Here is a 22684-nt window from a genome sequence, read left to right as displayed (position 1 = left end):
TTCGAAATGATTAAATACACACAGAAGTAGTAAAATGAAAATAATAAATTACATATGAATCAACTAAATCCGTTTGATATGTATTTGGAATAGCAATGCCGATTTTGCATCGATAATTTGGAGTGTTACCTGTAAATATATTATTTTCAGTAATAATATTTCCGATCGATCTTATACAATGAAATTATATACATTTCTTGCGTTCTGCAAACTTTCTGATTATTACATAAAACAATTTTACGTAAAAATAATAAATTATGCAAATCGAGAATCTATTTCCGAACGAATGATTATTTATGTTTACAATAACGCAAATATTAAAGAACGCATTAGGAATAAATATATTCCTTAGTGTTATATATAGAGTTATCGTGAGACGTAACAGCATGTATTTAAACTATTTGCGCAAAGACGTATGGCATAAGAAAAGTGTAGTATACGCTCTATTCACTTTTTTGGTACAAAGATTGAATATGATTTTTTAGGCAGTAAATTGTGCAGTATATTAATCTTCATTATTGTATAATAAACGGTGAGTTATAATGTAACTACAAAAACATTGCCGCTTATCTATATTTACTCATAAGGCGGTTTTTGACCAGGTTTTATTTGTTACTCCCATACTACCGAACTTTTGTAATCGCACAAAAGAACATTATTAAACAATTATGTGCACATTTTAATATCTTTCAGTACTTCACCGTCTACTATGCACTTAACATATTAGTTTTGAGCATATAAAGTACCATTCGTGTAAAAATATGTTCACACCAAACAGTGAACATCTTAAAAATCAAACATTTAATTCAACAGATGTAATGTGTGAAATAGTTTCAGTATTGAATAAGAGAGGTGAACAGTCAGTGAAGTATTAATAATAAATTGTATAGTATGTTTATCTTTCTTGAATTATATAGTTTTTCATTTTATCATGAATGTTATTCGTCACTGAATATTTATACATAACATTACTATTGCAACTGTTATTCAACAATAGAACAACCTCGAACGTGTTAGAGTTAACAATATGATTGCTGTTTCATTAACACTTAGTTCGCATCGATTGCGATACATGTTTATCATTTAAAAATGGTATCTATACAATATAAGAAAAGTTATGAACACACAATTTATACTGATTATTTTTACAGTCAGTTTTTTTTTTAATAGAACTGTTATCATTACGGATATGTTTTTTTTTTAAACATCATTGCAATCTGATGATCTGTTGATTGTCCGTTGCAGATCTCTCTAATTAATGTAGTTTGTATGACACAATTTTTATATCGAATAATGTATTATATTATTCGCAGGCTAACTTACTATCGAAACTGCTCAAAGCGATCGCGAATGCTTGAAGCGTGCATAATGGGAATCTGTAGTCCATTGTGAAAACATCTTCTGCCACACGGCCAAACTGCATTACAACGTACTCAACTGAAACATTAAGTAACAATATTCGATTCAAGTAGGTTGAAGCATTTGATTACCTATATCATTTATAACATATACAGTGACAATCACAAGTATCATTCAAAACCATCTTAAGCCTTTAAAAATAATACAATACAGACCATCGCTATCATGTACCACTTGAAAATTTTTCACAGAAGCTTGCGTAACGCGTCCATGAAAATTAAGTACATACGATTGTGTATCATCATTCCATACAGGTGTCTTGTTGTGTAATTCTATTAAATTATCCATATTTTTTGTTTTCCACCGTTCTAAAAGAATGAAAAGCAAAATAATTAGAATAATATTGTGTGAATTAAACATAGTGAATCAGTTCCATCGTGATCATGAAATTTTTAGAAATAAGAACAGCATGCAGAACTGACAATTCGCACACACCAAGTAGCGTTTCTGATTCATCTCGCGGACAAATTTCAACTCTTTTTTGATCCGATGTCATTCCTGGAATAATAACAGTCATTTTACGTGGTCCTTTAAATCCTAAAACATTAACATCGTATATCACCGCAGCTAGCTCTTGTCTAGGATTAAAACGATCATCTCGTTTATCATCCTTAATTAACGAATATCCATTATCGTATACGGTAAACTGTGTTCCCAGAACATTTGATCTTAATTTTCCTATGAATGATTCCCCTGTCCTCGATAAATCCGTAGGATCAGTTGAAATTAAATAGTTACTTGTTGTACTCTTTTTTCTCTTACGGCCAGCCAACAAAAAAATCTATAAATAAAAAAGCAGGACATCGTTTACATTTTATTATTTATTTTTATTAAAGTACACGTACCTTTTTTCCATAATCTCGTTCTAAATGTAAAAAATAGGTTGGATATAAGCCGCGGTCCATACCCTTTCTATCACGTGTTATTCTGCACTTGTAATGCATTTTTTTATTTGCCGGTTGCAACACGAAATGCTCTATATTTCCTTCCACATTTCCCTCTAATTCTGGACTCTGAACGAACGAGAAATATTTTAATTTTTTTTAATTTTTATACTATTTAAAGAACTTACCGAAGAATTATTCTCTCTACTGATTAATGTGTTAGCACCGTCGGATGGAGCTACTCTGAGAGGCGAAGGGCATGGTATAGATTCAGAAGGTGAATGTACATCTATAGGTGATGATTCCTCATCTGCACAATCTGTAGTTTCCACAGTCTGATAAAATCCACCTTCTGCACTTATTTCTAAAATAAATAATATACTTTATTCAACTGTTTTAAATAAAATGCATAACATGTTATTAGTTTTTACATTAAAAGTTCACAATACAAGCATTAAAAAGTCAATTAATATACCATTGATTCTTGATTCCATATCCTTGTTCTCTGAAAATGCATTCAAATCAGAATTTGTTTGGGACATATTAAACTGTAACGAGGTATCGTACCCTGAAAGAAACAAAAGCGTTTAGCACATATAATTGTATCTCACTTTTTCTAATTCATTTGAACTTACCTCGAAACTCTTTACTTGGATTCATCCATTTGGTAGAATGACTCGTAATGTGAGTACTCGATATATTGGACGCTTGTACCATTCCACCAGCTCCGCTTTGCCTTTTCTGTTTCATTTTTTGCGCAATTATTTGTCTCTGTAATCGAACAGAACTTTTGTCGTAACAAACATCTTACTACCAACTGAAGCAAAAATTAAATTAGAAATTTGGTGCAAAGTAAATTTCCTACAACGCAATGATGTTTATGAATTTACAGTATAAAATTTGTTTTCCCCCCAAAGAAAAGGAAGATAATTTATAATTATTTTATATGAACTAAAATATATGACCCACTTTCTAATTACGTACGCACACGTAATAAATATAATTTAATTCGGACGTCTAACATTGAAATAGTAAAAGCATTTTTCCACGCACGATAGGATATATGTATTTAAACAACGATCGCGTTCTACTAAGTATTAAAATATCTTACAACGCGATGTAAATTAAAATCGAACGTTCGAAAATTGTTACATCAGGATCATTTGAAATTATCGCGAGTATACCTGCTGTTCGAGTTTTTGTTGCCTTAAATCCAGAGATGTCATATTGTCTATATGCGCCAACGAGAGCTGTCACACGCGATTGACTTTTACAAAATAATTTCGCTCCTCAGACGACCAGTTTGTTTACACCAAACATATCTCGTCGCCCGTGACTACCTAGATAACCCCACACTGTTAAACTGGATATTTGTCAATCCCTCTCCTGTCTTTTAACAGACGTTACAAAAAGTACTGCACTTCCATCTACGAGACAATATTCTATGCCACTGACCGTAGCGCCATGAGCGCGCATTATTTTATAATTTAAACTGAATTTAAAATTGTAATTGAAAATGCTTTTACTATTTCGATGTTAGACGTCCTAAGTAAATTATACTTATTACGCATGCATATATTATATGTGTAATTAGAAAGAAGGTCATATTTTTTAATTCATATAAAATAATTATAAATTATAAAGAGAAAATTCACATATCTTTTTCTGTGATGCTTTAAGTTAACTTCTTATTATATTTTGAAGCTATTCTTTTAACTTATTATTACGCTACAAACAGGTTCTGATATAGGATTATGAAAACATAATATCTGAATATTTGTTTCAGCAACTATTTGGCGCCCGGAAGAGGAACGAGATGTCATTAATTGGAATTCAAGTCGTAACTCCCCATTGAAGCTATATATAACATTTATTAACATTTACATGCGTTACTGTTTTGCATACTTTATAAGATGCGTATACGCAGAGTATATACTCTTATCAATCGAGTGATTAAATATTTACGCTACGTGTTAAACACTTGAAAATAATACTTCTTTTCACTTTACTTGTAGCAGTTTACAAAATACGTTGAGTTCTACTATTTTTTTGACATAACTTAACTAACTGTTATGATTCCCAATAATTATTAGTTTCATAAATATTGTAAAACATTGGAAAAAGTGTTGAAGAAAGTAAAAAGTAGAGGAACCAAAAAGTATTCAGGATATCTGACATACAAATGGAAACTGCTTGTACAGCATTTGAAATGATGATCAATTTTTTAATGTTTCTGAAAACAGTTTGGCATATTCGTGGAAGAAATTTGTGATTATTAATGATTGGGAATCACTGATTTACAGAGTTCGCACACACATTTACAGTTCTGAGATCATATTCGTGAACGATAACAATTAGATGGTTTTTGTAGAAAAATATAGGATAGCAATAAAATCTATGTTCTAAGGAAATACTGATCTGCATTTCAAGAAGGCGCAAAATTTTCTTCACTTCCGTTTCGTGCTTTTCCTATCCACTTTAATCATATTCGAGACCAAAAATGTAATCATATAATTTAAAAAATATACAAAAATAATAGACAAATGTATAATTTAAAATTTAAGTCTATTTCCTGTAGCACGAATAATAATATTTTTACAAGATGAAAAAGTAAAAATCCTCTATTTTACTGTCACTTTCAGCTTTTAATTAGATTCATTTTTATTTATCACAGGGATAAAAACTTAAGTGAGCATTATTAGCCAATATTATTATTATTATCATTATTATTATTATTATCGTTATTATTATTATTATTATTATTATTATTACTGCTGCTATTATTATTATTATATTATTATTAGTATTCGACCTAAATGTAGAATGAAAATACTTGTACAAGATTATTACTTCCAGGTAGAAAACTTATTTTTTCTTTTTTGAACAGAAAAGGAGACATTTCCCTTTATTGTATTATATGTAACATGTATGTAAAATATCGTTTCGTGTACTTTATATGTTATTGCATTTTCCTTTTTTATATTTCTATGGATAAAGATCTAATTTAATCGTTGGTCCAAACATAATATACAGCACAAAACAAATAATAAAATTATCTTCCTATTTTCTGTTAATTCTTCTACATAATTTATTTTATAATACTTTTGTGTGTATAAAATTGAAATACAACGTGTGGAAGCATGTTAACTATTGTTTGAAACAATAAATATGTATTGAAGAGAATTAAATATCTTAAAAGAAAGTAATGTTTGTACTCCTGCTCAGAGATATTAGAACAGTTGTTATTTCTAATGTAGCTTTGTTATATGATATAAATTGTTATTAAACACCATTTATTGCTAAATTTTATTCAATATATACAGAACATTATTCTACCAGTACTTGGTTATATAATACTATTATTTAAGTGCTTTAAATAATTAAACGTGATATGTTTAATATACAACATTCTGTTATGATATTTCTGCCATTTCAATTATTGGTCAAATATGTCTTTTAATAGAGTATAAAATGGAATACATGCCATTTAGCAAACATTTTTTGAAGCATTTATTACAATTAAGCAATTGTCCTAATACTTTTGAGTAGGAGTGTACATGAAGATTTTAAACGAATGAATGGAGAACACATTTTTAATGAACTAACATATGTAATATCTCATCGTATATCAACAGTCTTTGCCGTAACTCCATCAGCTCAAAGACTCTGTGGCACTCTTCAAAGGAACTCATTAATTTGTAACATGCAATCATGAATAACAGCCATAGTAATATCAATTTCGTTTGGGCAATACAAGTGATAATTTTGTAATTGCTTTCTTGTGTTAACTCAAATACGTAAAATTCATCATAGCTAATTTCAACATATAATGCCTACCAAAATTTGCATTTCAATAAATGAGTTACTAAAATATATATATATGAGTGTGTATATACATATTTCTATAAATTTACTACGTGAGACTGTTAGAATCTTTTGACTACACAAAATAAGTAAGGGTGATTCGCTTTATGATAAATTATTGTACCTTGTACATAAATTAACCAAGTGGAGCCCATACTTTTGCAGCAGATCTTCATATAAAATAAGACAAATGTAAGTTAGGTATGTATTATAGACGCATTTTATGAGTAACTTCGAGCATTCAAGTTAAGTAAATTGTCTAGAATATTTGCACAAAATATTAAATTTTGATGTAATACGTACCTTAGACACGAATGCGGCATTGTGTCTACCTGATGCCACAACATTATTGCTAAAAAAATACTCCAAGTGCGTAAAGGGCACAATATAGTAGCTAATGTTCCATACGCCAGCCAGAAAAAGTAAGCCATACACGTTTGCATCGTTACTAATAATATTATTGGTAGGTATTGCAAGAAAAAACAGATCTTTGACGATCGTTTGTCATTTGGTAGAGTGCTTTGCAGTCTGTAAAATAATTAAGTTTTTCATTTGTTGTCTTCTCAACAACAAACGTTGATATAACGAAGAAGAGAAAGTGATATACAGGAGAACTAAATTCGAGATATTCTGCCCAATTCAGTATATTTTATCTTACCGTCTGTCCACTCTGTTAGCTAAAATAAACATAAGCGGTAGATGAAAGGAGAACAACTGAAAAAATCCATAAGCATAAGTAAAGGCACCGGGTAAGTAAGAATTCCCGATATATGTTCCCCATGCAAAAATTATGCCTGTTTGATTTTCTATTACTTCGCCAATTGCCCAAGGACCTTGAATATAAATATTTATATTAAAAAATGAATTAAGGAAATGTAGTTTTCTTTTTTTATTTTAGTTTTATCTCATGATAACATAAGAAATAACTGATTGCTTACCAACTGTTAAATATAATGCATACATCACTAATGGAAAAAATAGACGATCGACAGTAGATAGGACCCATAATTTTCTAAGCCACAAATGAAAAAATTTTATTCTGAATCTTGGTCGGTGCATCTGTTTCTCTAAAAAGCATTTTAATTTCAGTTTACAAAAATATTTGAACTTACAATTTAATACTTATGTAAGTTAATACTTTTTAAGCCTTCTGCTATGATATTAATTGTAACATATAGTTCACTTACTCTCACACAGTATATGAAGGAAACGAAGTAAGCATAACGGGATTACTAATAATACCAATACTGTACCAAACAAGAACTGAAACTAGATAAAAAGAAAGGGTACTTTATATTGGTTTATATAAAAAATATAACTGGTTCGCAATATGTTACGTTACTTACGATGCTGCTGACATTTGACATAAGTATAAGTCTAGGTAAAACGCGGAAAGACAAACGAGATCCGTCAAGGGCAAATGGTTGAAACACTATTGTCTCCCTTCCATCCACGTCTACAACTCTTACCTGTAATTATTTTTGTTACACATTCTCAGTTTGTAAACTATTGCACAAAAATTTTATCCTAGCTAATGTTGAAGAACACAATTGAACACATTTTACTCGAATAGTGTGTATTCCACTTTTGTAGTCTGTCGTGTTCCATCTCAAAACATAAAGTGGTCCTTTAACATGTTCACATTCAAACCAAGCTTCATCGTCTAACTGAACTTCAACAGTTTTTATTGATGCTATAGAAAACGTCAATATCCTATAAAAAGAAAAACAATGTACATTAATAAAAATACACTATAATTAAACCAAAATATATTATATTTGTAGTTAGATGGAAAATAAAATCTATCACATTTTACCATCTAGCCAAATATTTTTTTTACATACAAAAAGAAAGGGGTTTACCTAATATGCGTAGATTTAATAGCAGACATTATATTTTCTTTCCTAGGCATCGTGTACAAAGCATGCTTAGGGTTAGTAATCAATACTACAGGCCATTCTTTATGTTTTACGTCAATGAATGAAAACTGACCATGATCTATCGCTGCTAAACGATACCTGAGAATAAGCGTAAACACCTGTTATGTACATAATTAGAAGCAATAACTATGTCAGTTTTAAAACTAAAATCTAATTTTAAACTAATTAAAATTATTTATGATTCTCAATACAACCTAATCTAATACTTATGAATGCAAAATGTATATACTTTACATTCTGTTATCTTTCCAATCTGCTAATTCTAATTCAAGAAATCCTGCTCGTTGTAGCGTGTACATATTAGGCACCGCTCCAGCAAGTGTATGGTAATGCCCACAAAGATATACCATGCTCTCTTCCTGTCTGCCTGAAAATATATCTAAGATTATTATTTCAAAATAACATGTACGCTATAATTTTTACATTCCAAAAGCATACACCATTGTATTCCGATCTTTTGGATGTTAATATAAACAGAAGAATACCATTTGTTAATTATTACCTATAATACTTCTAATGCCTGTATTAGTTTGCGATAGTATGCAGGATGTAGGATAATGGCCAAACCATATTATAAAATCTGCATTATTTGCCTGGGATTTATTTACTAAAGTGTATATCGTATTAATTTCGTGCTCGTCTAACATGCCAACGAAATTGAACGGCCTTCGCGGACCTGGTTTCAGGCAAGCATCTATTGCAATGAATGTGTACAATTCAGAACCGATATCTATAGTGTACATATAAGACCGTGGATGTTTCTTTCCTTGAATGGAATAGTTTGCATAATAGTTATTTTTCGACTCAAGTGTTAATACATTGAAATTATCTGAAACAAGTATAATTCTTTAATTTTTATATTCATAATATAAATAGCCTTTGTAATTACATAATATAATTCTTACCATGATTGCCTCTTACGTCTAACCACAATGTCTTTTTGCTGACTTCTGTATCATCTAATACACGTTTATAATATTGCCATTCTTCTAGTATTTGTTTTGATCCCATTTTGTCCTTGGCTTTCGCATCTGTCAGATCGCCTGTTACAAAGTTACAAATATAAAAATTGTTTCGCAAATAAATATTAACACATCAAATGAAACTTACCTGAAGCAAGCACAACAGAAGGCTTAATGCTACTCACAGTAACATTACAAAATTCTTTTAATTCTGTTATTCTAAACGGATCTTGAAATATACTTATATGTATATCCGATATCTAAAAACAATAAAACATTAAATTAATTTCTTGCCATTTTGTCAATTAATAGAAAAAAAGTGGAAGTTTTCATCGGATAATACAAAATATTTGGATATTAGAAAATTAGCGATGGGTGTTCGGATACAAAAGACTCTATTACGCTACAAGTACAGAATGCCAATATAGATTGCTCGATACTATCTTCTTCTCTTGTATTTCCAACAACCTATGGCACCAAAAATTCTAACATTGTTACTTCCAGATAATCTTAGACATTGAACTACTAAAGTCATTGCCTTGAAGAGATAACGTTTCATAATATAGACTCGTACAGGTCATTCGCGAATATAGCATCGCTCTCTTCTTATTGCAAAGCCTTAGTCGCATAAGTTTATCTATTTGTTTTCTTTTATAGCTTTGGCTCTTTGCCTAGCTCTTAGCTCATGGTCCGCACTGGTATTTTGTTATTACGTTATCCCAAGTACGCGGCGTACAAATGAAGACAATTTCCAATGCTATATACAAACCTGCAGAAACCATATCAGATGATCAAACGATGCTCCGATATCGTAAAGTTTCGGTTGCGACCATTCTTTCCCCGCATCCTTGTTGCGTATGGTGTCATCTAGTATATGGTTATCAACATTGATCAAATCAGCGACATTTGCTACAAATATCGACAGCATTAGTACAAAGACTAACAAAATAACGGTGGATTTCGCTATTTTCATTTTTAAAAGGTAATCTTCTAAATGGTTTTAGACGGCAACTTTCTTATCAAAGCCGACCACCTTCTGTGTACTCTTTTCAATGTTTATCGAATTCTACGTCATAGGTTATAGATCGCAACCAATATGATACTCGGAACGATACGATTTGTCGAGATCGTGAAACAGTCTGGTATCTCGGTTTTCCATTATTTCACGATTTTTCCTCTCGACTGATCGACAAATAATCGTGGTCAGGATGCAAACACCGTTCAAATGTCCGATCACAGCAGAACACCGAAAAGTCCGGCGCGTTCTGCGCATGACCGATCCATGGCGGCGGTGCTCATTCGAAATTTCGTTCGAACGAAGAATCCAGCACGAATCACCGCTGAACCCCACCACCGCCACCACTACTACCACCACCATCACCACCACCGATCATTTTCTTATCCGCATCGAGAGCGTCCGTGGGAGCCGTCCGGTGTCAATGTGTCCCTCTTACGAAAAATAAGGGTAGTGCTCGATACTTGACATATGTGGCCGATTTTTAACTGAAACGGCGCAACGCTCCTCCGTGATAATCAAATCTCTTCTCACCGAACGCTGCTACTCGCCGCTCGCAAACCGTACGTTCAATCGATTCGTTCCAACATCGTTATCGCACCGTTCGTTAAATCTCCTACGAACAGTTACGTTTCCAAGAAAACGATTTCACACTCGTATAACCTATTTTCGCGTTGATGATTGTTTTATTAATACACCGAACTCGCACGGAGACTTTTGTTGGCGTCCAATTTTTCAGGTTACATAAATTGATGAATATAAAATGCACGTCTAAACGGTTGTACCCGAATCGAGTCTTTTTTTTTTTTTTCAAGGGTAATTAGAATTTTCTTTTGTTACACCTTGAAAAGTTTCCAATCGATTTTGAGGTACTCGAGCGTTGGTTACTTTGGTTAATGCACGGTTGATTAATTGTTAATTAACCGACGGGTGATCTTGTTCCATTGAAGGATGTTTGTGCGCTCGTAAATATTTGCGAAGGGTAAACACGCGGTTTAATGGGAAATATGAATATTTCTCGTGCGATCGCTTGCATGCGATGACTCGTGCGATTTGTTCGGAGGATGAGGAATTCGGAAGTGAAGTTCCTTTTAAAGTGGAACAATAAAACGTGACACGAATGTGTCAATATATATATATATATACATAGTTTCAAAGCGTACGAGTTGTTAGGATCGATCCACTTAATTTATAATATCCGTCGATCCTTCGAATTTGTTCAGATTTATACGATTGAAAAATCAACTACTTCAAATTGTCATATTTTTGCAAAAGAATCGAAAAAGAAACAGATACAGATAAGATAGTCTAGGTGTTTCTATATTTAACAGTTTAAAATGTACGTGCAATGATTATCGAATGCTTTTCATGAATTTTAATTTCTTTTTTTTATATTTCACACAGATGGCATCTAGTGCACTAGAAGAAAAAATCAATAAAATTCGACAACAAAATGAAGAGATTAGGAGGAGATATGAGGTATACGTTATGATATAATAAACACATTACTTTAGCATGTATATAGATGGTAATATAAGCTTAGAAATGTGTGAAATTTATAACGATAACTTGCATTTGGTTATATGTGTATAGTCGTTTCATGAGCGATTATTTTTTATATTAGGAGGTGGAAGAAGATAAGAAGAACGCAGCAAAACTGAATGCTTTGGTGCAAATGGTACCATCAACGGATTGGCCTGAGAGGAAAGAACCGCCAGAGTTCTCGAATCCTCCTAAAACTAAACCGAAGTCAACCAAAGAGAAACATGAATACACGCCACAACCTCATGCAGGCGAAGGGAGAAAAGTTCATTCTTTTGCTCAAGTATGTAATAAATTCTTGTATCAAATTAATTTTTGTTATATCTATAAGTATACGATATTTGGAAAAGGTGAGGCATCTCGTATTTAATTTGATTTTCGAAGGAATATGAATGATGAAAATATAATGTTGTTTAGGGCGAAGGACCACCGCCGGATCCTAAATACAATTTTTTGGCAGATTCTGAGCGAGAAGAACCCGGTACCGAATACACAAAGGAAAATAGTGGGACTAGGTCTTATCATAAAGTGACAAGGGGTAGTTTCAGGAAAAAAATGGGTGGAAGAGATAGTATTCAGAAAGTATGTAATAACAGCATTTGTACTGTAAGATATATTATTCGTATTATTATGAAATATAAGGGACTCTATTGTTGTTTGTATGATTAGGACAGTAAACCAAATAAAGGGGGTTACAGAGATGAATCTCAGCCAGGATATGATGCCTGGAGAGCAGAAAGGAATCGTATCGATGAGGATCGTATCAGTAGACAGAGAACGGCGGAAGGCAATTGGCGTAGGGAATGGGATAATGATAAAGTATAAATTTATTTTGAAAATATCAAGTTGTCTCATAATTAGTGCAAGTATTCAAGTGGTACAATTGCTCTACATTACAGGTGCACATTATAGATGATGCAATGAAGAAATCATCAAGGCCTATGCTAGGAGATTTTACAAAAAAGGATTACAAAGATTCTGATAGAAGATATCATGCTAATAGTATGTTCAACTTTTATTGTGATATTTCCATATTTTATAAATATATTATTGTTGACACCGCCTTTTTCAGATAACGAACATGTCAATTATAGTCGTGGCGGTGGTCATGGTCGTCCACATCGTGGTTCAACAAAGAACTTTTATAGCAACTATGAAAATCGATCTCATAATACCTACGATCAACATAGAAGTACTACAACAGCATCAATGAAAACACCAATCTCACCAACTTCTGAAGAAAGAACTGTTATTGCAACCGAGAAGAGTTTAAAGGTTACAGTAAATCAAAGTAATGCAACAAAAGGACCCGTAATGAGTGTTAAAGGTATTATACATATATATACATGTATCCAATTATATGTAGAATGGTAAGTGAAATTTATATAAATATAAATTTTAGTGAATTCACCAAATATAGCTGGAACCGGAAGAGTCGGGCCACGACAAAGAAGTCGTATTACGTACAGTCATTCAGACGTTGACGCACCTCCATCCGAAGGAGAGCATTTCTTCCGTCAAAAGTCATTCGAAGACAAATCGAAGGGAACTTATTTCAATAACCAGAAGTTCTCTAATCTGAAGAGATCTCATTCTCAAAAGAAGAAAGAAAATGAAACAAAGTATCAATATCATCCGAAGAAAGATAGTGATGGAAATTCACATAAACAATATGAGAATGAATTTAGATCGCACTCTCAGAAGGATCAACAAAAATCTTATGCTACAAAATCGCCAAAACCTTCGAGGGGAAACGTAAGGATAATGAAACACGATTCCTCGAACGTGAATACTTTATGCGAAACTCAGAAGTGTTCAACCTCTAATGAAGTAAAACTTGAACAGAATGTTGAGTGCAATATTGAACATAATGTTGAACCTGTTATTGAGAATAATGCTGAACTTAATGTTGAACGTGACGTTGAACAAAATATTAAACATAATATTGAACATGATACCGAATGTAATGATAAACCCAACGTCGCATATAATATCGAATGTGATATTAAACAGAATGTTCAGCATAACATTACAACAGAGACAGTGCAGGAAAATAAATTCAACAAGATTGAAATATCCGATGTAAAGAATGAAGAAACAAATATTGAAGATGAAGCTACGGAGGAAGTATCATCAAAGAAAGAAGAAGAGACTACATTTGTTACAGACAATCCCGAGCATAATGCCAAATACGATACAAGTAAAGATGCGTTTGATAGCAAGAGCGAGTGTTCAGATCCTCTTGCGTGTAATGTAACAGAAGAATCGCAAGAGAGTAGCCATAAGTCTTCCGAGGCATTAGTTCCAAGCAATGATTTGTCTGATAAGGAACTTGTGCCAAACGAGGTATCGAACGATGTCGTCAATGTAGAAGAAACTTCTACGTGTGAAGTAGAGCAGACATCGAAAGAAGTTATAAATCAGTTTGTAAACGATAACTGTGATAATATCGAAAATGAAATTACAATCCAACGAAGTACAGAAGAGGTGATAGATAATTCTGCGTCTTCGTTGGCAGATAAAACAAATTCTGTGATAGAAATTAATAATCAATTGGTGCAATGCAATAAAGAGTTAGCTCGGAATGAAGCGTTGAACGCAGAAAAAGAGATGGATACGAAGAACGAGTCGTCCGATAAAAATTTAGAAGAAATCGTGAATTCTTGCGATAGCAAAGAGAAAGCAGAAGAAACGAAGGACGAAAAAGATGAAAAGGGAAACGAGGAGAATGACAAACTGTTGCAATAAGAAACCGAGATCGGTTCTCAATAATACGTGTAACAGACGTTACACTGGTACTTTTTGATATTTCTAATGCTGGAAATATAGATAGAAATATTTCCAATGCTCACTACTATTAAAAATAATCATTTCAACGTACGATTAGGAACGAATTTAATGAAAAGAGAGAGATATAATACAAATGTCCAAAATGAATAGAGATTAGAGGATTAATTTTCAGTTCTATTTCAATTTTAAAACACTTGATTGTAATACAGATAAGTACGTTCTATCTCGATTAATTTATAAAATTGATTAAGAATTGAGGAGGAATTAGAGAAAATGATAATCCATATTCAATTGATTTCACTAATGATGGTCTTTTACAAGTACTTGGAAATTTGTAGGTCTTTTCAGTGTAACGTCTGAAAGACATTTTCTAAAATAACATGTTTTCGAATCTTTATTGTAAGTAAGTGATATTACCTGCGCACAATCGTTAATGTTACTTGATTAATCCTTTGCGGTTTCGCTTCACCCATTTTTCACACTTTTTAATATTATTTTTCTTTAATATGAAGCTTCCGTTTAAGTACATGTATTGTCTAACTGAAAAAAAACCAATGTTATTTTTGTTGTAAAAGATTTTGTTGTATTGTTTTATTTTTTTCTTTTTCTTTTGCTTTTAGAAGAATACAGAACCGTAAAGGATTAACGCGCGATTAATCACTACAGTGCTTTTACAATACGTAGAAATGAACAAGGCCACGACTCGTATTTCTCTTGATATTTTATATAAACAATTCTATGACAATAGAATACTAACATTTGTTCAGATGTCGCGCTGAAATGATATTTTTATAATTGGCTATAGCAACTATTTAACTGAATATTAAAAATTGATATATATGTACATATATATAACAACATATGTACGTATATATGTATATATAAAGGAAAGCTATCGATACTTTAATATTTCGGGAATATTTGTCAATTTAGAAAAAGGAAAAAGAGATTGAAGTGCAGTTGTTTTCTAACATTTTGAATATCATAACATTTTAAATGATACACTATATTTATTTGATTTTAGTCAAGAAACAATGTTACGTTACTTTATAGTTTATATAATTTATTTGCATCTTTTTGCTAAAAGATTATTTATTGCACGTTTCTTTTTTTATTCTTATATGTAAGGTTTTGTTATATGCTTGCTTTATGTTTTATTTTCTATTAACGACATCGGATGTTAACAATTGGCTGAAAACTGCACCGCTAAATCTTATATGAAAAGAACAGAATCGAGCATGCAATAACTTAAAGAGGAGAATAGTATATAAAATACAGATCTGTTTATCTATAATATTGTTGATCAAATCAGACATATGAATATTAATGCATATGTTTATTTGTAATTAACACGTTCCAAATAAATTGAAATGTACGAATTTTCAATTGATAGAAAGTCATCTAAATCAGCATTTTTAAAGGTTTAATTGTACATAATAAAATGTAACGATTACGACCTTATTTAATTATCGATTAGATAATTCTTATAGAATTATATTTCTTCTGATTTCATTTTTTTTCTTTTTACTTTTTTTATTGCAGTACACCCAATGGTTAAAAATAAGTGCCATTGTAAATTGCTTTTTTTTAACGAGTTTGTGCGTGCCTCTGCTTCATTTAGGTGCCATTAATTTTTAAATTGTTCCTCAGATTGCTCTGTGCTATGATCCTCGAGGAAATCGTTGGATTCTACTGAACGTGGTGGTGCGTAATTCAAAGCCTTCATTAGGTTCGTTATTCTTAGCCACAGTTTTCTATTTTTAAGATTATTCTGATATTTGAAAGGAAAGAGAAATAAACAATAAAAATTGTTAGTAAAGTTCTGTTATTTAAAAAACGACCCATTGGCAAGCTTACGAGTAAGCTTACTTTGATCATTTCTGCATAACATTGCGAAAATTCATCGTATCTTTCGAGCGTCAGGTTCAAAAGGCACAAGTATCCCCATATTTCCGGATTGTGGTTATCGATTCTGTTCGCTTCCGCTAGAGATGCTTCCGCTTCGTGTAACTGGTTCAACTGAAACAAAACGTATGCCAAATGTATACACGTAGCTATGTATAAACGAAAAGAAATCGAAAATTTGATGATCAACGATGTTGTCTACAGGGGAAAGTTTTGGTTTAGTTGTGTCTTCATTTACGTCTCGAAAACTATTTTCTCTTACCTCGTAACAACATATACCGACGCCCAACCAAGTTAGAGAGGATGGTGAAAATTTACACGCGTGTAGAAATATTCGCCTAGCGCGGTTAAAATCGCCAGCATCATAATAATGGTATCCCAATCTGACGACAAGTAATTGTACACAACAATTTTGATTTTAGTGTTAAAACTGTGATTTAAATGTTTCTTCAATTACGAAGACCGGGCCGAATGGTTCATAATTGAATACTATTGTTGCATACCTAATTTCCACTAAATGCAAATTGTCAGGTCTGTCGAATAGCATACGCGCAAATTCGTAGTATTCCAACCCTTTCTCGATGTTACCCATTTTGTAATAACAATGGCCCATCAGACTACTGACCGAATAATCCTGAACAGATAAATTAGAGAAAGTTAACTAATTCTTTTCCTTCTGTCTATAAATATGGAACATCTTGTACATATATATTATATTTTAGTTTATACAACTAATAAGTTGAAAGCGCACAAACCATTCCATAATTGCACCGAATCTCCTCCAAGTGTGACAGTGCATCTTCGTATCTGCCACATAAATAATGCTCCACTGCCATATAGTACAAAACGTGAGTCGACCGGTTGGAAATTGACATTTCTTCTGCCAATGCGATTCCTGCGAACTAAAATCAATCTGTAACGATAACCATGAATTTTACCAAGTAAAAGGTAAATTCAAATTCTGCCGATAGATTTAGGGCTGATCGAATTTATGATGAATGCAATTTCTTCATAGAATCCCACCTCGCAAAAGTTTAATTTCAGTAGGAATGTTGCAACCGACATGTACACGTTGTCCGGAGGACAGTGGATGGAAGTCCATGAAAGTGGTTCTTGATCAAACATTATCGTGCGAGTTTTATCTTGCATACATTTCTCTGCTACACGAAGCGTAAGGTCCAGTCCTGTAATATTTAATGTTTGCGTACAATAAAGTGGTGTAAATGGTTGGACGAAATACTGTTGTGATTCATCAGTTTTTAAAAATATGCTTCAAATTTTTATGTACAGCTGAGCTACGAGTTAAACTATACTACTGTACAATATACGAACTGTTCTACAACGAAACGTTTGCAGTTGCCCCGACAACACAACTTTGTCACAGTAAGAGTCACAAATCATCATAAAAATGATATGTAATATGATGATATACAATAGAGATAATTTAACAGCTCTTTTCCTATTAAAATTGCATAATATGTGGTATTTATTATTTATAAATAATACAAGTATATAATTTCACGGGACGCAAGTGACATCATAGTGCTCTTACTGTGACAAAGTTGTGTTGTCAGGATGTATATTTTAATAATTTGATTCTAATTTATTGTATATTTTAGTAGTTTTATTGTAATTTATTTTATATTTCCCGCTTTAAAGGTAAGAAAGAGACAGGTATATAAGAAAGCTATAAGGAAGAGTGAGACAGATGATGCCGTCTCTTCTGTGGAACCCCTGGCGCCATCTCTGTGAAAAGTGCTCAAACTGGTCGCACAGCGTTATCGACAGCGAAGTGAACTCGGCTAACTAGTAGCGCCATCTCTGTGAAAAGTAGTGAAACTAATGCCCGAACAGTTTCACTGCTTCCTCAAGAGATGGCGCTAGTAGTTCTGAGTAGTTTACTTCGCTGTCGATAACTATGTGCGACCAGTTTGAGCACTTTTCACAGAGATGGCGCCAGGGGTTCTACAGAAGAGCCGGCATCATCTGTCTCACTCTTTCTTATAGCTTTCTGATATATCTTTCTCTCTCTTACCTCTGAAGCGGGAAATATAAAAAGATATTATATATGATGATATACAATAGAGGTTTCAAAGCTCTTTTCCTATTAAAATTGCATGTACGCTGGTACTTCCGCTGACGTGTTATGTGATTTGCTGTGTCTGGGTGATTTTTCATTACTCTCAGCTAGATTATCTTTGCCATCACATTTACAGTGACATACAATATCTGATTAATTACCTGGATAATATTCCGTTCGAATGTAGAAGAGATGCAAAACGGCCCATGCTTCGAAGAATCGCGGATGAAAGTCGACTATGGCTTTCAAAAAAATTTCTGCCTCTTTATATTCTCTATTTTTAAATAAAATTATGGCTTGCACCAGCAATCTGAAATTATATAATTGAAGTTTAATCGGGATTAATATTAATATTAAGTTAATTCGAATTAGTTATCACTACAGTCAACCATCGCACTGAGTATTTATTATCCGTGACGCCACTTCTACAAAAAGTGCTCAAATTAGTCGCATATTATTATCGACAGTAGCAAACTGCTGAAACGCTATCCTCTAATAAGAAGCACCAAATGCGTTGCTTGATTATAGTGGTGTTTAATGTGTGTGAGCTTTCGCAACGTATGTTCTTTTTTCCTTGGATACTGTATGATATTTCACTCACGCAATTGCATACTGTCTATCTAACTTGATCGCTTCTAAAGAACATTCCTTCGCACTATCTCTGTCGCCAATTTTATTTAGAAATATCGCATATTGCGTCCAAAGATACGGATCGTTCTTATTGGAAGCTATTAACTGTAAAAATAAGACATTAGAAAGGCCAAAGTTGACTTCAGGAAAGACTAATATAACTAATTTACTTTTGTGTAGTACACTCTGGCTCCAGTGATGTCTCCAAGTTCATAAGCTTCATTGGCATAAAAGTACATCTTCTTTAAATCAGCGTCATCTTGTAAATCTGTTAAGAATCGACCTTCGACCATTGTGTTTAATGCTAGATGCATTTTCTCCACTAAATACGTGTATATAGACACGATAAAATCCTATGAAATATTGGTAAAGTTTGTATAGAAAATTATAGGATATTTTTAAATCATAACATTCTATGATAAATACATGGCTTTTGTTGAAGTCCACCAGGTTTCTCGGCAGCTCGAATTTCTGATCTATCAGCATAGGAACTTTCATTTTTAACGTGTTACGTACAGTTAAATATACTCCGCTTTTATAAAGATATTGCGTAAAACATGTGAGCTCGTCCTGAAACGAGAGCGAGAACAGAATTTAATTAAATAAGTAAACTGATATTCAATTTAAAGGGTGGAATTTTACCGATTCTGGATCAAAGCAGTATTTTTTGCGTTGCTCCCTCTCTTTAATATATTTCCTTTCGTTTTCGTCACAGAAATCCTAGTTCAGAAGAAGAATGGAATGGATGAAAGAAAATTAAGAAAAAGAACAGCAAGCTCTTATTATGATTTCGATTATGTCCATACTTTATAGCTTTCTGTGAGAACTTCTGCCAGTTTTTGGACGCAATGAATGTATTGTGCTTCTGCTATATCAGCAGTATACGGATAATGTTGTTTTCTTTCTTGTTCAGGTATCATTTCGGCTATCCTTAACAGAAAATAATCCTTTTGTATGCAATAAAGAATTTATCAGATACGAAGATAAACATTTTACGAACATTATTTAGATTACTACAAAACTTTTAAATAGACCTTACAAATGTGTGTAATCGGCATCAATTCTGCAAGGAATAAGAGGTTCGTAGAGTTCTATCTCGATCACCACTACCGTAGGCTCTTCACTTCCAATAGTTGTTACAGGTGTACTTGGTACTGTTTCATCCTCCGATTGATTCGACTTCGTATGCTAGGATAGATTGTTCAATGAAAATGTGAAAATTCTAGGAAACAAAATGTTTTAATATAACAATTTTTATAACTTACTTTTGACGTTTTACTCCTTTTATCTTTTTCTTTCGACTCTTTACGCGGTGGCTCCGAAACGAATATATTTTGTTCAAGTCCCACTTTTTCAGTTATATCTGTTGGGCTATACTTATATAATTGTTTCACAATTCGACAACTTTTGTCTAGAGAAACAGAATTTTAAATGTTTAACATTTTGTGTTAACATGTTTGTATATACAGTGAAAAAAATGATGGAATTTACTTCCTGGAAAAAGTAGTTCTGAGAGATCCACGTAGCATTGATACAATTGTGTTGCGGGTGTTAAACTGGCAGAAGTCTCTTCAATTACTTCGAATTGGAAAGGCCAATATCTATGTCTGAAAAACAATGAATTTTAATTGATATCTTCAAAGAAATATAAGTTCGGTTAATTATCTATTTTTACAACAAATGTTCGTGACTATACATTGTAATATGGTTTCGCATAGCTTTGATCCCTCCTTCTCGTAGGATACATCTATTCAATGAATTCCATTCTATTCGCGGTACGTCTTCACAAGTCATTTTCTGAAATAAAATCAAAATAATTGTCTATAAACAGCGTTAATAAATTTTGGTAAAAGTGAATCATTTTATTCTTAGTACCGCTAAATCGAGCTGCTTTTTAAATTCATTTTTCACACCCATGAAATCGCAATCCAGTTTGTATTTCGACAATTGTGCTCGGTTCTCCACGTGACGCAAAGTGTTCCACCGTTTTGTTCTCTCAACGTCGCGATATTTCGTGAATACACCATGATCAAAAATTATATTTGTAGGGACCTAAAGTGGGGCATCGTAATATAAGATGACCTGCGCGAAAGCCACTATAGTGGTGCATAGCACCTAAGAAATTATACTTGTTACTATAGTTATTAGTCAATATGAGAATACCTCGTCTTCGATAAACGCTATCGTGCCAGCTTTATACCGTGAATTCTCTGTAAATGATTCCGGTGGATTGTATATACTTTCGATGGTGATGTGTAAAAAGTTTACTGTTCCGATTGACTGGAAGAACGGTATCAGATCTTGGGAGATTGTTATAGTTAAGCGTGGTAGATTCTGCCATGAAACCGATGTCCCATCGAAAGAGAAGTTTGATGTTTCCAGAATTAGTTTCTCGGTCAGTTTTTCTTCTCCTGGAATTTTGATATATACGTTGATAATGTTTGAAAAATTAAAATACGTGGAAAATAATTTTAATTACCCAATATTATTGGTATAAAATCAACATTGCAAATGCCCAATATCTTCGTTATTGGTGGGGGTGTTTTTGTACTGAATATCGATCTTTTTCTAGATTCATCTTTTGAATCGACAGATAATTCCTCCTGCTCGCATCCTACGTGTTCTATAGCTTTTACTGTGCAAACATATGTTATTCATAATATTTAAATTACAATGAATACATACAGTGTATAATACGAAATGAATATTTACTCAATGCAGGAGTCGATACAAGAGAATCAAAACTATTCTTATCACTTAAATTAACTCGCAAGTTAACGACAAAGTCGATGATATGTATCGACAGTTCTTCGTCAAAATTTCTCTTGATAAATACAGGATTGCTTTCTCCCAAAATAATGTTGTTATGTTCCACTATAAACGATACAGTTATGTCCTCTTTACGGATCTAGTTTTTTGGGATAATAGATCAATTAAATTATACTCTCGTTTATTCTTTGTTATTGTATAAGAATTAGTCGTGTTATCTTTAATGTTTACGATATTTTCAATAGAGTGCAGAGTTATCTCGATATTTTTTTCGTCCACTGTAGTTTGCCATCGCATCCATTCCTCCATTTTTGAAAATATTTTTACAAATTCGAAGATCCGATAACCAACATGAGAATCACGTCGATTCAGTTGTCTGAATGAAGGAAAACAAAGAAAAACGAAAGATGTTCTGTAAAAGAACGTATTCTACCAAAGATTATGACATTACATTTATTATTTAATATAATATATATTTTTTTAATAATAAATAATCCTACATACAAGTATGTGCGGACATAATTTAATATACAGGATGTATAAATAGCAAAAGTCGTGAGGAGCAAATTCTATGTTGCTTCATTGCTCATTCACAATTGCTTTTGTATTTACAGATATATATATGAAAATAAAGAAAATCAAATGTTCAAATAATTTGTTTATATGCTCTAATGATTAAATATTGTTTATATGTTCTAATGATATATTCCAATTAATTGTGATAAATAATTTTTTAATTATTATATTTCAAATACATATCATGTATCACGATTTTTAAAGCTTTTCGAAATGAAATCATTACCATCAGCAATGTATTCCTTTCTTCAATCGAATTTAGTTGTAATTTTCTTCCTGCAACTCCTTGTAGAAGAGTTGGTGAAGTA

At 32.4% G+C, this 22684-nt stretch overlaps 4 protein-coding genes across 7 annotated transcripts; 1 reads left to right on the top strand and 3 right to left on the bottom strand.

Moving 5' to 3' along the window:
- Positions 1–348: 348 nt before the first annotated feature.
- Ktub (Tub domain-containing protein ktub) lies at positions 349–3773 on the bottom strand. Its single transcript, XM_076892873.1, has 8 exons — positions 3488–3773; positions 2939–3074; positions 2779–2871; positions 2492–2667; positions 2265–2432; positions 1855–2200; positions 1575–1727; positions 349–1437 (listed from the first exon to the last, which is right to left on the bottom strand). Exons 1-8 carry the CDS (start codon positions 3527–3529, stop codon positions 1304–1306), a joined length of 1248 nt encoding a protein of 415 aa, XP_076748988.1. The 5' UTR covers positions 3530–3773; the 3' UTR covers positions 349–1303.
- A 1666-nt stretch (positions 3774–5439) lies between these two features.
- Positions 5440–10236, bottom strand: LOC143422220 (transmembrane protein 62). 2 transcript variants are annotated; one of them, XM_076892701.1, is made up of 13 exons: positions 9839–10236; positions 9218–9329; positions 9013–9150; positions 8784–8936; positions 8342–8474; positions 8030–8185; positions 7733–7880; positions 7514–7636; positions 7355–7436; positions 7106–7234; positions 6826–7000; positions 6471–6695; positions 5440–6337 (listed from the first exon to the last, which is right to left on the bottom strand). In XM_076892701.1, exons 1-13 carry the CDS (start codon positions 10040–10042, stop codon positions 6304–6306), a joined length of 1812 nt encoding a protein of 603 aa, XP_076748816.1. In that variant the 5' UTR covers positions 10043–10236; the 3' UTR covers positions 5440–6303. The 2 variants fall into 2 exon arrangements, with proteins under 2 accessions (XP_076748816.1, XP_076748815.1); XM_076892700.1 differs by having other exon boundaries at positions 5443–6337; positions 8610–8936.
- A 536-nt stretch (positions 10237–10772) lies between these two features.
- Positions 10773–14916, top strand: LOC143422430 (uncharacterized). 3 transcript variants are annotated; one of them, XM_076893054.1, is made up of 8 exons: positions 10773–10823; positions 11489–11563; positions 11709–11909; positions 12044–12208; positions 12296–12445; positions 12526–12628; positions 12699–12953; positions 13029–14915. In XM_076893054.1, the coding sequence occupies exons 2-8, from the start codon at positions 11489–11491 to the stop codon at positions 14372–14374; spliced, it is 2295 nt and encodes a 764-aa protein (XP_076749169.1). In that variant the 5' UTR covers positions 10773–10823; the 3' UTR covers positions 14375–14915. The 3 variants fall into 3 exon arrangements, with proteins under 3 accessions (XP_076749169.1, XP_076749167.1, XP_076749168.1); XM_076893052.1 differs by lacking the exon at positions 10773–10823 and adding an exon at positions 11085–11180 and having other exon boundaries at positions 13029–14916; XM_076893053.1 differs by lacking the exon at positions 10773–10823 and adding an exon at positions 11134–11163.
- An 840-nt stretch (positions 14917–15756) lies between these two features.
- On the bottom strand, positions 15757–22383 carry LOC143433498 (cilia- and flagella-associated protein 70). Its single transcript, XM_076910837.1, has 21 exons — positions 22333–22383; positions 22032–22229; positions 21744–21939; positions 21511–21666; positions 21195–21442; positions 20907–21083; positions 20728–20828; positions 20523–20638; positions 20297–20442; positions 20071–20219; positions 19838–19961; positions 19458–19601; positions 19202–19384; positions 19003–19136; positions 18563–18711; positions 17345–17505; positions 17077–17223; positions 16825–16955; positions 16584–16704; positions 16286–16435; positions 15757–16187 (listed from the first exon to the last, which is right to left on the bottom strand). The coding sequence occupies exons 1-21, from the start codon at positions 22381–22383 to the stop codon at positions 16044–16046; spliced, it is 3126 nt and encodes a 1041-aa protein (XP_076766952.1). The 3' UTR covers positions 15757–16043.
- Positions 22384–22684: the final 301 nt, after the last annotated feature.

This window comes from Xylocopa sonorina, chromosome 3 (assembly GCF_050948175.1).
Source record: "Xylocopa sonorina isolate GNS202 chromosome 3, iyXylSono1_principal, whole genome shotgun sequence".
NCBI classification, from domain to species: domain Eukaryota; kingdom Metazoa; phylum Arthropoda; class Insecta; order Hymenoptera; family Apidae; genus Xylocopa; species Xylocopa sonorina.
Note: the sequence above shows the minus strand (reverse complement) of the source record. Positions and strands in the feature narration are given on the sequence as shown.